General features: G+C 38.3%; 1 protein-coding gene and 1 long non-coding RNA gene across 3 annotated transcripts in view; one reads left to right on the forward strand and one right to left on the reverse strand.

Annotated features, from left to right (window-relative positions):
- LOC121436874 overlaps nt 1-6,559 on the reverse strand; it is a 137,934-nt gene extending 131,375 nt beyond the window's left edge. Inside the window, exons 1-2 of the long non-coding RNA XR_005972844.1 lie at nt 6,546-6,559; nt 6,289-6,340 (exon numbers count right to left, since the gene is read on the reverse strand). This is a non-coding gene — a long non-coding RNA (uncharacterized LOC121436874). The remainder of the gene's footprint in view (nt 1-6,288; nt 6,341-6,545) is intronic.
- Nucleotides 6,560-8,276: 1,717 nt separating this feature from the next.
- The window catches only part of Col4a5 (collagen type IV alpha 5 chain), a 195,768-nt gene continuing 191,396 nt past the window's right edge, over nt 8,277-12,648 (forward strand). For both annotated transcript variants that reach the window (XM_041636781.1, XM_041636782.1), the window contains exon 1: nt 8,277-8,510. In XM_041636781.1, coding sequence (XP_041492715.1) covers nt 8,430-8,510 — 81 coding nt within the window. In that variant the 5' untranslated portion in view covers nt 8,277-8,429. The remainder of the gene's footprint in view (nt 8,511-12,648) is intronic.

A 12,648-nucleotide genomic window follows, 5' to 3' on the forward strand; every position in this document is an offset into this window, starting at 1 on the left:
GTAGCAAAGCAAGAGGGAAAGAAATTGAAGCATTTTTCATTTCTCATACCAATCCCTTCCTCAGGCCTTTGCAGCTTGCATTTAATGGAGTTCCTTTGGACCTGACACCAAGGTCTTGGCATGAGCAAGAGGTTTGCTCAATTCAGCACTGCTGGTCCAGTTGGAATCCTACTTAGCAGTGACCCTCCATCCTGTAGGCTCCAGCCTGTCCTGCAAGGTGATCTGATAAATTGTCAGAAGTGTGTGAAATCTCTTCCTGGGAGACAACTTCCTTTTCAGGCTGGCCTCAGGCTTCATTCATCCATTCTTTTTCTTCTCCCAGTATGAGATTATTGAGGAAATTCCATTTCCTTGGAGTTCATTGTTTTAAGAGACTGATAATCAAAGGGGAGACTAACAAATGTCCCTCTTTAGGATATCTTTGCCCCTGCCAGGATGGCTTCAGTTTGCCTGAACTTTGTAGATCTGGGGGTGGGGGGGTGGGGGGGTGGTGATGTGATGTTTTGCAGGAGTGAGTCCTCTGTGAATAAAGGCTCCCCACTGTGATTGACTCCACAGGGAATACCCAGCAATAACTTCAATGCCAATTACAACGCAGAAACTCACATAGATAAACAAGACAGAGTACATACAGGCCTTAAACTAATGTTTTTAGGATTCCTCTAACTTCATTTTCAAAATGTAATCACACAGGGTTAGGAGTTGACATTTTCCTTTCCATTGTCAACCAGACTGTCTAGCACTCAGTAGGTTCTAAACAAATTTAAACTGACAGAAGGGCAAAAGAACAAACAGCAGCTGCCATAAGGAACAGAGAAGGCAAAATTAAAGAAAAATCAATTCCTAAACTGGGATTTAAGGGGATAAGAACACAGCCACACAAAGACAGTATGATAAGAAAAAGTATGATAAGAAAAAGTAAAGGGAAGACACTTGTTATATTGAGGCAACATCAGAAGGACAACTGTGATCCAAACGAGTTCCATGGGACATCAGGAGAGGAGAGCGTGTTGAATGGTACTAAGGGGCGCCATGGTCCTGTTTATTTTAGAATAAGCACTGTGGCTTTTGGAGAAGAAGGCTATCTATCAGCAAAGGGGGTGGGGCAGCAGCTGAGCACTGATGCCAGAACAGTTCAGTTTGTTTGCAGAGACTCCAGATAAGAGATGGTAAAAAGCCTCAATTGGAGACAGCCACTGTTGTGCCTTTTCTTAGTTCTGTGAGTTTAGATAAATCTTAGATACCCCCACCCCCCCAGGAGAACACTTGTTCTATTTTATCTCACAGGATAGCCTAGAGCTGTTTATGTAATGGGAGAATGCTTTGTAAACTTGAAACACTGCAAGATCTTTGTTACTGCTGAAGATGTGGAAAAGACAATGAGGAGGACAACATTAAAGCATGACCATTGCAGCAGATAGATTCTAGAAATGAATCTTTTGATATCTCTTTTGCACATCTTCTTATGTATCATTTGCCAAAATTGGGGGATTCTTTTGAAATTACAATAGAGGACAATTGTCAGAGGTGGGCTGGGGGATTTAAGACTTACTTTGTACACAGTATGTTCACATTGCCTGATTTAACTTTGCAAAGCACAGTAATACCTAAGGAGGGAGGTGTCATTTCCTTTTCTGATGATGAGAAAATAAGTCTAAGGCAGGTAAATTCAGTCACACAACTAGGAACTATGGGTAGAGGCAAAATCATGATTCTATTTTCTCTTAGATATTACACCATTGAACGGAGTTTTAAAAAATATTACTATTTTATTGATGTGTGTGTGGGGGTGTCGTGTGAGATGTGTGAGGGGAAGGATACACACATGTGGATCCCAGAGGACAATTTTGTAAAGTTGGTTCTCTCCATCTTACATGTGTTCTGGGGATCAAACTCAAGTCCTAAGGCTTGAAGTGCTGGTGAATTTACTCACTTAACTTATCTCACTGACCCCAGGGGGTTTTTTGTTGTCTCTCTCTTTTTTTGCCATTAAAGCAACCAATGTTGGATTTGTCAATAGTAACTTTTAAGAAATACAAGGAAAAGACAATTTCTGAAGGCTATGGGGAGTAGACTTGCATATCCACTAGAAGGTCATGCACTAATCACATAGGAAAGCCAGTTCAGACACTGTAGATGCATGATGAGTTCTACAATCAATGGAGTGTGGCTGAGAAAACCAGTCTAGGGATTTTTGATAAAATTAGGAGACGTCATTGATGATATGGACAATGAGGTTGGTGATTGATTCTATAGTTTGTTCCTGAAACTGCATGGATGGTGAAGAAAGTGGAAAAAAGGTAGTAGTTACATTGAAATGTCAATGAGAATGACTAAAAAACAATTTTATCTTTTGATATGCTGTGTTTGGGGCAAAACAGAGTAATAGCTGGCTTTAGTCAAGTGCTTATACTAACCTCCAGGCACTGTTTTGAGTGCTTTAGAGACAAGGCTTAGTAGGAAGTTGGAAATAAAGGGTTGGAGCTCAAAAAAGATAGCATCACTGAGATTTAAATTTGATTGTCATCAAAATACAGAGACATAGTTTAAGTTACTAAGGCAAAAAATGTGGCTAAGTATGAAATGCTGAGAAAAGTCACAATTTTGGAACATGAAACTCTCAAGATTGTAAGTTCTCTACTAAAGATTATGCCTGACTTGTTCATCACTGGAATATTAGGGTGTAACACATCCTTCCAACGTAGAGGTCTCTCAATAAATATCCATTGAATGAATAATATGTTAAACTATCAGAGAAGCATTAGTTAATGGCCACAGTATTCTGAAGATCAGAAAGAGGATTTGAGGAGCATTAGAATATGGGAAAGACACAATGGATACTGGGAGGAAATCATTGGACTTGGCAGTTAAGCAGACATTAATAGGTGAAACCCAGCAATTGTAGAGGAGCCGACTCAGCTGGGCTGTAATACAATACAGTGTCAAAAAAGAGAAGAAAATAAGAAAGAAATTGGTATCAATTGTATTGAAAAGGTTAGATCTACCGAAGAAAACTAAATTTTGTATTTTTACATTTCTGGGTTTGCTTTTGCTTTTGGCTTTTGGTTTGCTTTTCAAATACAGGAGAGTTCAATGTTTGTTATAGAAAAACTGTAGGTAGAAGCCTGCCCTGGAGTGTGGTTGACATAAAATGGACTCCACATTTTTGTGAGTGTATTTTTGTTTTGTTTTATTTAGGTCCTTTATGTCTTTTTGTTTTGATATTTTTAGAGAAAGAGATGGAGAGAAAGAGCATGAAGTTGGGTGGCTAAGGTGGTGGGGAGTGGAGGGGGTAGACTATATTGTGTGGATTCTTTTTAAAAGAAAAAGAAAAGACAGATACTTAATAAAATGGGAAGGAAGTTTGTTGATTTCTTTCTTTTAAAAATATACATTAACTTACTTTTTGATAATTTCATGCTTGTTCACAATATTTTTTTTTTATCAAATCCACCGCCCATTTCTTCCTTTCTTACTCTCTTCTCCTACTCCATGGCCACTTCACCCTTCCAGCTTAGTCGACTTTTTCTTAACCTGCTGAGTCCACTTAGTACTGCCAGTGCATGACTGTAGGGCTACTGAAGCATGAAAAACCTACCAGGGGACAGGTCCCGAAGAAAACTGACACTTCCTCCAGCAGCCATCAATTGCCAATGGCTCCTGAACTCCATTAAAACAACAGTCATACTTTACTGGCTGCTGTAATGACTGGGCCAGTGGCAATATGAAGAAGCAACCTGGGTATGCTTACACTTTTGGGGAAAAAAGGGGCTAGTATTACAATCAGGTCTTTACTTGAATATGGATGACAAACATGTTTTTATCCTTTATTCTCCTCCCCACCCAAATATGTGTCCTATTAGTCTTTTTACTTTATGTCAGCTTGGGTATATTGGAGACTTCCATGAAATCACACTTGAATACAGGCAGAATGAAATAAAAACGTAGACTTTTAGGCTATATTTTATATACTAGACATGATTTCTAGGATGCGGTTTGTGTTTCTAGTGTTTCCTATGAAGATATTTCACTATTAAGCAGTCTCCATTAAGGAACATAATGAGCAGCACTGTAGGGAAAATATGCAGGGTCCTATGTTTATTTAAATTTCTGCGCATTATGTCTAATCTCCACCAGACCCTTCAGGACTGAAGCATTTAATTGAAGGATTCCTGGTGTTCTGCAATCCTAAAGTCTGTCTCACTAAGAAAAATCGTGCCGATACTTCACCTGAAGAACAAATTTAATGGATTTTAACAGTTAGCTTTCTATTCCTTTGTGTAGAACTGCTTTGTAAATTCTTAAAAAGGAAAAGCTCAAAGGCAACTAAATGACCCTCTCTTTAGTTGCTTACCAATATTCCATTATCGGAAACTTAATTTTCACAGTATGAAGAAACTTTCTTGTAATGAAATGCAACAGAGTTTCTACTGATATATTCCTAAGTTATTTGCATTAGTATCACTTAAACAAGGTATTGCAAATTCAAATGCCTACAAACTATCTAAAAAGCAGAAAAAAAAACCAGCACAAATACAGAGACTAGATTCTAGTTGAGACTAAATGAAGAGAACACAATGCAAGGACATTAAGAGAAAAAAAATCCCCTCAATAATAGCATCTTCTGGGAAGGTATTTTGCGACTCTCCTCCCTTTCTCTTTGTCATTAGAAACAGCTTTCCAGCACCAAGGATGCTTTGTACATGTAAAGAAGACTGAATGCAGCAGTTCTGGTCTTAAGGCAACAGAGTAAGTATTGTCAGTAGACTCCAAGGCTAATTCCAGTTGTACCATTGTTACTGCAACTGACAACTGATGTGACATTGTAAAACAATGAGACAAAAGTGTCCAACCCAGATGTAGAGACCCACTTCAATGCCTTGAAGGACTGGAAATACTATCCTCCATCATAGGAAATGAAAAGATATGCTATCTAGGAAATGCCTGTCCATCTACAGTGATCATATTAAAAACAACAAATCATTCTAAGTCTGAAAATACCATTTTGCTGGGGGTATTCTACATTGTTTTAACCAGTGGCAAGATTGCTGGACAAAGCGAAATCAAAAGCTGCATTTTCAATAAATGTAGTATAGACCCTTAAGGAAACTCATAACTACTAAGCTTATATCCTAGAAGAACCAGGTTACAAAAACGTGTACAAGAGCCTGAGATCAATATTTCTTCTTACAAAGACTAGCAGAAAATACTTAAAAGTTGATATTCTGACTTACAGGGTCACAAAATTTTAGATTTTATTTCTGGTAATATTCTTTATAGGAAAACTCATCTCTCCTCACTGATATTTGCATAAAGACATCATGTCAGGACAAAGTGCCTATTTTTTTCACAAATGTGTCAGTTATCTTATTGAATCGAAGTAAGTACAGCTCTAAAATAGTATTTACAACTTTTTAAAGAGCAAATCCTTTAATATAATTTCAGTTTGCAAGATGAAAAATGCAAGCATTCTTATTTATTGTGTGTGTTGTAAATTACTTTAGCTGTTATAGTTTTTCTTTTAAACCAACCGATGAAATAGAACTCGATAGTTAATGACTTTTATTTGGACAGCATGAGTAATTGGCTTAACTGGAAAACTGGCATTTCTGATCATTTAGTCATTTCACCTTTGTGAAATTATCCTACTAATTGTGTTGAGGACTTCTCTATTTTCTGGAATACATTAAACTTTTCTTGACCAGATAGCTACATAAATTCCATTGCCTGGAATCTCTAGGTAAGTTCATGGATAATATCTAAGCAGCCCACTAAAGGTTAAGTTTTAGAAAGCTTTTCTGTCCTAAGCATTTCAACTTTTTGATGCATGAAAAGACTTACAAGAAAACATAAAGTTTAACCCCTATTTGACTGCTGCCACTTTCAAGTCCCGGTCCTTTATGCTTTCTTTCCACCCTTAAATTTCTGTGCCAATCCATGTTCTTAAAAGTTAGGAAGAACTACGTTTCTTCAGCTTTGCAGATCTGCCTATCAAAAGAAGGCATCAGTGGTCAGTCATCTGAAGTTGTCCTGACGAGTTTCACAAATTGTGCATCTTGCACTATCTACCTCTATTTCCTATTTCCCAAACCTATAGCAATGGTTTTAAGACAGGAAGACTGCTGAGTTCCAAAAGCATTAAACTAACACTATGCTTACTATTCTTCTTCAAGGACCCTATTAACTCTGGGTCCTTGAAGGCTCTGTTTTGGTGCAACCCTCTGTTACCCTCAACGGAAACATAAGAGGAAAAAAAAAAGGGAGGGGGGGTGTCTTTTGAAGCCTTACCGCTTCTGCCAGTTCTTTGGTGAGGCATAAGGAAACCAGGAACAGCCACAATCTGAAAGGAGAGGGAGGGTGAGAAACACGGGCTCTCTGGACTACAGGGTCCTGAGTGAGCAACACCCGCCCCCAAGCCCCAAGCTTCCTTTTGATGTCTCTTCGCACTTATTTTTTGCAGTGACAGAAGTGCAAGTAAAGTTCTGGCCGGGGCAATGCAGCCCAAAGTTGAAAAGGAGTAAAAGTTCTGAGCAGCAACAGCTCACCCAGGGTGCATGCTTGTGGCTCCTCCGGAGCTGGGTCCCAGGAGACTGCTAAACTGCTCCACGGCGCGGGCTCAACGGGCTCCGTTGATGCTTGGCAGTTTGTTCCTTATTCAGGACAGTGTAAGGGGGCGAAATGGCTTAGTTTAGAAAAAACTAAGAGAGCTGCTAGATAAAAAAGTGCTCCGAAGGAAAACACACTCAGCGGTGCCCGCTAAAACTTGTAGCACTCAGGAGATAGTTCCATGCGCCCGGGGAGGAAGGAATGGAGGGGAACGGGGCGGGGTTGTCTGCTGTCAATCATCTCCCCACCTTGGGAAGCTGCTTGTCTTTCTCAGTTCAAGCATCTCTACACATAACAGTCCCACAGCTTCATGAGCAGGTCTTTAGAGACTTATGCATGAATAGAATTAAGTATGCTACTACTACATAGACAGATAGACCTGAAAGTATCTGCCCCAGGAACCCAAATGCACGAACTCTTATTCTAACTGATTGTACACTAAGCGGGGGTAGAAATCTCTTTAGTTCTAAGTCTAAATCTCTAAACTAACTAGAACCTGAGGATAAATTGGTCCTCATAAGACAATTCAAAATATAGAGAGAATGTAGTTTAACCCAGGGACTGAGAATCGAAATGTTCTGAAGAGTTCTTAAGCAGATTCCTGAAAGACATTCCAATGAATCCACATAAAGTATCTTCTTGGTCTTTCGATACTTAAAAACGTCTATAAGATTTATCAAGGTAATATTCATGCCTACTTCATCTGGGATCTACTTCAGCTACTATTGGCTTCTTACAGGCAATTCTAATGAGGTGTTGCTCATTATAAGGAATTATACTAATGTTATTTATTTACCTGTCATAGTCCTGAAACACTATGACTGTCATATGTCATATGTTTATGTTAGCTCGGTACAGGTAATAAATGTTAATTATGGAACTCAATGTATGTAAATAAAAATAAATAAATAAAAGTAGATAACTAATCTATGATAATATTAAACCTTATAAAATTATTAACCTACTTAATACATCTTATCTTACATGTGTTATAACATGCATTAAGGATTTACAAATATATATGTTCATTTTTTTACTTCATTTATAGATATCTAATATTTTCTAATCTTCTGCTTGTATACAGAAACTCTGTCCCATGAGCACTTGGAATGCAAAGGCCAGCAGCCCAGGGAGCAGAGGCAAAAAAAAAAAAAATGTTTCTAATGATTAACAATAAAAAGTACCATATCTCTGAAATCCATCCGCTAAAGAGAAAATAGTCCCAGCTCAGGTCTATTTGGAAGTGGCTTTGAAGCTCAAATCAGAGGGAAAGCTGGACTGATCAGGAAATAGTTCCATTGAGAGAAGTTGCGACTGAACAAATAAGAAATCTTGGTGGCTGGACTTATGGTGTTCAGTCAACTGATCTTGAAGTTTCCCTCCCTCAAATAACTGAGCGTCACTCCCTCGCAGGTTGCTGGTGCAGTGTGAAGCAGTGGCGGAGTGATACTCAAATTCCCCAGCGCTGGCTGGGAGGGGGCGGTGCAGGGAAGAGAGCGAGGAAAGTAGATTTGTAGGACGTGAGTGCGGAAAGTTTGCAAGTCCCAACAGAAGGCAAAGTGCTCCCAAGAGACCGGCTTTGGGGAGGGGAGGGGGGAGGGAAGAACAGCTTCTTCTTTCTTGTTCTTGTTTTTTTTTTTTCAATCGCTTCACTCTTATAAAAAGCTTTCTCTTCACCCAAGTGCACCAGCATAACTGGGACACTCACTGCTCCTTCCTAGCTCTAGCTCTCTTCCCAATAACCCCTCAAGATTATGTCAATCGGTCCGAACGGACCTGGGATTCCGTGCGGGTGCTGAAGGAGCTGCGGGAGCCAGAGAAGAATGCAAGTGCCTGAAGTGTGCCTGGACGCCGGCTGGCTCTTGCTGGCCCTGTGTCTGTGGGGGCAGCCCGCAGAGGCTGCGGTAAGTCCTCCCTCCCGCCCCATCGCCACTCGCTCCCACGGAAACCACTGGATCCTTTACCTTCCTTACTCCTTGACCTTGGCTAGGGAAGCCAAAATTAGCTTTTACTAGAAAGAAACACAATTCACAACGCTGGTCCGAGGGAGAATTTCAAGTGTTTAAAAACAGGGCCGCTTGCTTCCCTGCAGCTACCTCTTCTGGGACAAGAGTGGAACCAGGGCTGGGCAGGGCTGTGGGGACATATATTAATGGGTCACTGGGCTCCGGTGGGTGTTTAAAACTTTTCTTCCTCTCTCTACCCCCCACCTTGGGTTGCTGTCTGCCAGCTAGCTTTTTTCACCACTTGTACCCAGCCCACGCACTCTTTAAACTTGGCATATAGTTTAATATTTGGTTCCTCTAAAATTTAACTACCATCAAAGTGTTAATAGCCTTGATGGAGATCTTCCCTTCACGTATGCTTTTTTCTTAGGCAACATGAACCTCCCCTCAACCCCAGGTCGGCAGAGTTCTGCCCTGCTTTCTGTCCTGTTGGCATCATTCCTATACAATTGTTAAAGTAGCATACCAATCAGAGTGAAGTAGAGAGGCGTAGCCCTATGCTTCAGGAGTGTTTTGCATCTATTTTTTTAAAGTTAGGGATTTCTGTTTGTTCACAATTTTTTTTTAAACTCACAAAGTCACCTGAACAAATTGAAAATTTGCCTTTCACCTATTGACAAGAAAAAGAATTCTCAGTTTTCAAATGGGCATGAGCTTTGTGGGATAGAAGAGTGGGGGAGGATGGACATGGGAAATGACAGAGCAAAAAGTTCCACTTGCCTTTAGGAATGTAGCATGGATGCCACAGTCTGCTGTCCCAACACCCTCTCTCCTTCTGGAGGTAAGAGGTAAATGCCAGTGAACGGCTTTCTTGCAGAAAATGTTCTCCAGTTTGAAGGCCATGGTACTTAATTTCACTTAACTAAGTGCGTGATACATTATTTAAGTGTTTTATTTGAGTAATCATAATGGGTGTTTTTTTTTAAATCACTTAAATATGACATCATAGCAGAGGCCTTCAGATGGTTAAATGACTCTCAGTCCCTAGATGCAGATATTCTGGGTCCATTTTAAAGTTAGCTAACAGGGTCCCTATTGTACTCAGCACACCTCAGATGACATTGCCCTTTGTATATCCTGAAAAATGTGTGTCCCACCAGTATAAAAAGTGACTTTCATGTTATTGTAATCACAACATAATTATGAGGGAAAATTTGCTGAAAACACATAGCAAATGTCTTAATTATGAATGCTATCATTTTCCTCTACCGAAGTAGATAGGTGATTTAATAATGTTCTTTGGGTACAGAGCATTTTTAATGGGGTAATGTTTAGACAGTCAATATGGCTAAAGATTGTTAGACTAAATTATAATTGTGCTATAGAAAATAGCTCATTCGAAGATCATTTTAGTGCCTATTGTTTATAGCATTTGCCTTGGGGGCAAAGATTTTGTGGATGATTCATGAAGCAATCCTTCCTTTTAATGATCTTGCTATTAATAAATCTGCACTAGATACCAATTACACAGGTGTGTATAACAATACTGCATGCCAGTTTAAATCTGCTTATATTAAAACAGATTTTTGTGCTTGACAAAACTTATGTGTAAGTTTTTTATTGATTCTTAAAGAAACAAGTGTTTATGAAGTAATTGTTTTTCCTCTCCTATACATTTTTTACAGGACATTTTTCTAGACAATTTCCTATGATTAAAATCTTGTCCCTCTTTAAAATCCAGGGGTTTGTTTTTCCTGCTTCAGAAATAAAAGGCCTAGTTAAGTGAAAGTTTTAATCATCTCAAAACTATGAATGGTATCTGCTCTCCATACTTGTGCTAGGGATATTGGTGACCTTCTGCAGAGTGAAACTTGACCATAGTTGGGTTAGTGTTTCACTGAGATTGTTTAATATTGAGGTGTTTATATCAGAAAGAGCATTGTTTATTAAATAATTTTACTTTTTCATAATTATGTGATTTCTCTATCTCTGAAGTCATGCCAGAATTGGATATCACAAATATACGAAAACTTTTAAGGGCGAAGGTTTATTAGGTAGAGTAAAATAACCCAGGTACTGAATGATCAGCAGTAAAAATAAAGGCAACTTTAGGCTGGAAGGGTCATTTTTAGGGATGGAAATAGCATATTTTTATGTTAAGGTAATTATACAAATTGTCAAATATAGAAGCTTGTAGATTTATGGTTATAGCTCTAAATACTACTAATAGCATACAGATATCTGTGAGTTGTTTTTAATGGAAGAGGGCAGATGCATTTCTACAATTTAAACCATACTGTGTACCTGGTGGCCAGTGGCTAGAATTTATCAAGGGTAAGACTAAGACTATTGGCCAGGAAATAATATTTCTTCTATGAATGTTCTGTAGGAAGAAATGGTCATCGTTGTTTTCATTATCATTTTAGTTTACATTGTTCAGTGTTTATTATGTGCTAAATACTATGCTAGCATAGTAAGGTAGATTTTCATATTTATTCTTTTTTTTGTGGTACTAGGGATTGAACCCAGGGATTCAAACACACCACATTTGCTCTGTGGTCTCTTCTTAAGAGACCTACAATGTATGTGAATATACATATATATGCACATATATATATATATATATATATAAAGAGAACTACTTTTTATGTGAGGAAACTATGAAACAGAGAGGTTAAGAAACTTGCTAAAGGTCACATAGGCAATGAATTGTAGAGCTGGAAAATTTAAATTCCTACTTCGTCCTTAGGTCTCTTATACTGTCTCCTTTGCATGTAATCTATTTCTATTACAATTTTTGGACACAGAAGGTGCAATGTTAATGATAATGGGATTTACATCTCTTCCTGCTCGTGTTATGTAAAGCAGTATTGCATAATGTAAATAGATGTGTACTTTAAAGACCAGCTTGATCTCTGTGTGTATACAGATACAGGTTGTATGATTTTATGCAATCGCGATAAAATTTAATTTACTTACAACTAGTGATAGATTATTTTCTTTATGTTTCTTTTTTTGCTTCCTCAATAATTTTAAGTATGCAGAAATGTGTCTGTTGTGATAAATAAGGACATACGGGGGTATAGCATTGCCAAAAATGATCGATTCAGTTTGTCGACTTTTACTAATCTACCTATATCTGCATACCTGATTTCTTTTATTCAACTATCTATGTTTATATGTATTTTTTTTTGTAATTCTGAGGATCAAATTCAGGACTTTGACCCCACTATCCAAGCACTTTACAATCGATCCCATCCTCAGCTCTGTATCTGTAGTCTTATACATATATTTCTATATGTACCTGTGCTGATATTTTGTAAGAGTGCAGAATTTTCCCCTGTGTTTTTACTTGGCCATTGCTTTTTGTATATGCAAGATATGATATCCTTTTTTATCTTGAGTTCCCCTTGACAGCTTGGTTCAAATAGCATCTTCCAAATTTATCAATTGTAAACTCATTTTCTTCCCCTTGCAAACTGATATTTTTGAGACTGTACAGGGTAATATCATGAGACAGTCCAAATATCCAAATAAGCTATTGTTTTTGAGACATGGTCTCTCTACATATTCTGGTTTACTATGTAGAACAGGCTGGCCTTGAACTCACAGGAATCTACCTGCCTCTGCCTCCCAAGTGCTGGGATTAAAGGCGTGTGCCACCATAACTGGCTAAATCATCTGTTTCTAATGATCATTTCTTCACCAATTCTAACATATGTTAATTTTTCTGGAGTGAATGATTGTTTACAGTTCCATTTGTAAGGGTAGTATTAGTTTTCAAAATTGTTCTATACTAATTAATCGAATTTTACTATAATACATTTCCAGTTTAAATTTATTTACATATTATTAATTCTGTAAATATAAAATGAACAAAAATGAGTATTTGCCTCATTTTTATTTATAGTGAATTATTTTTTCACTACAAGTATTTCCTGAAATGACTCTAAATATGCCAAGCCTGGAGTTCTTTCCCACTGGTGTCTGTATCCTTTGATGTGTTTCCACAAGCTTGGAGCATCTCTTCGTCTACTGGCATCACAAAGTGGTCATCTCTACTTTCCTTGTTCCAAACTCTGGACGAGCCACTTCT

The sequence above is a fragment of the Microtus oregoni genome, unplaced genomic scaffold (genome assembly GCF_018167655.1).
Source record: "Microtus oregoni isolate MIOR12 unplaced genomic scaffold, Mior012 000050F_005, whole genome shotgun sequence".
NCBI lineage: Eukaryota > Metazoa > Chordata > Mammalia > Rodentia > Cricetidae > Microtus > Microtus oregoni.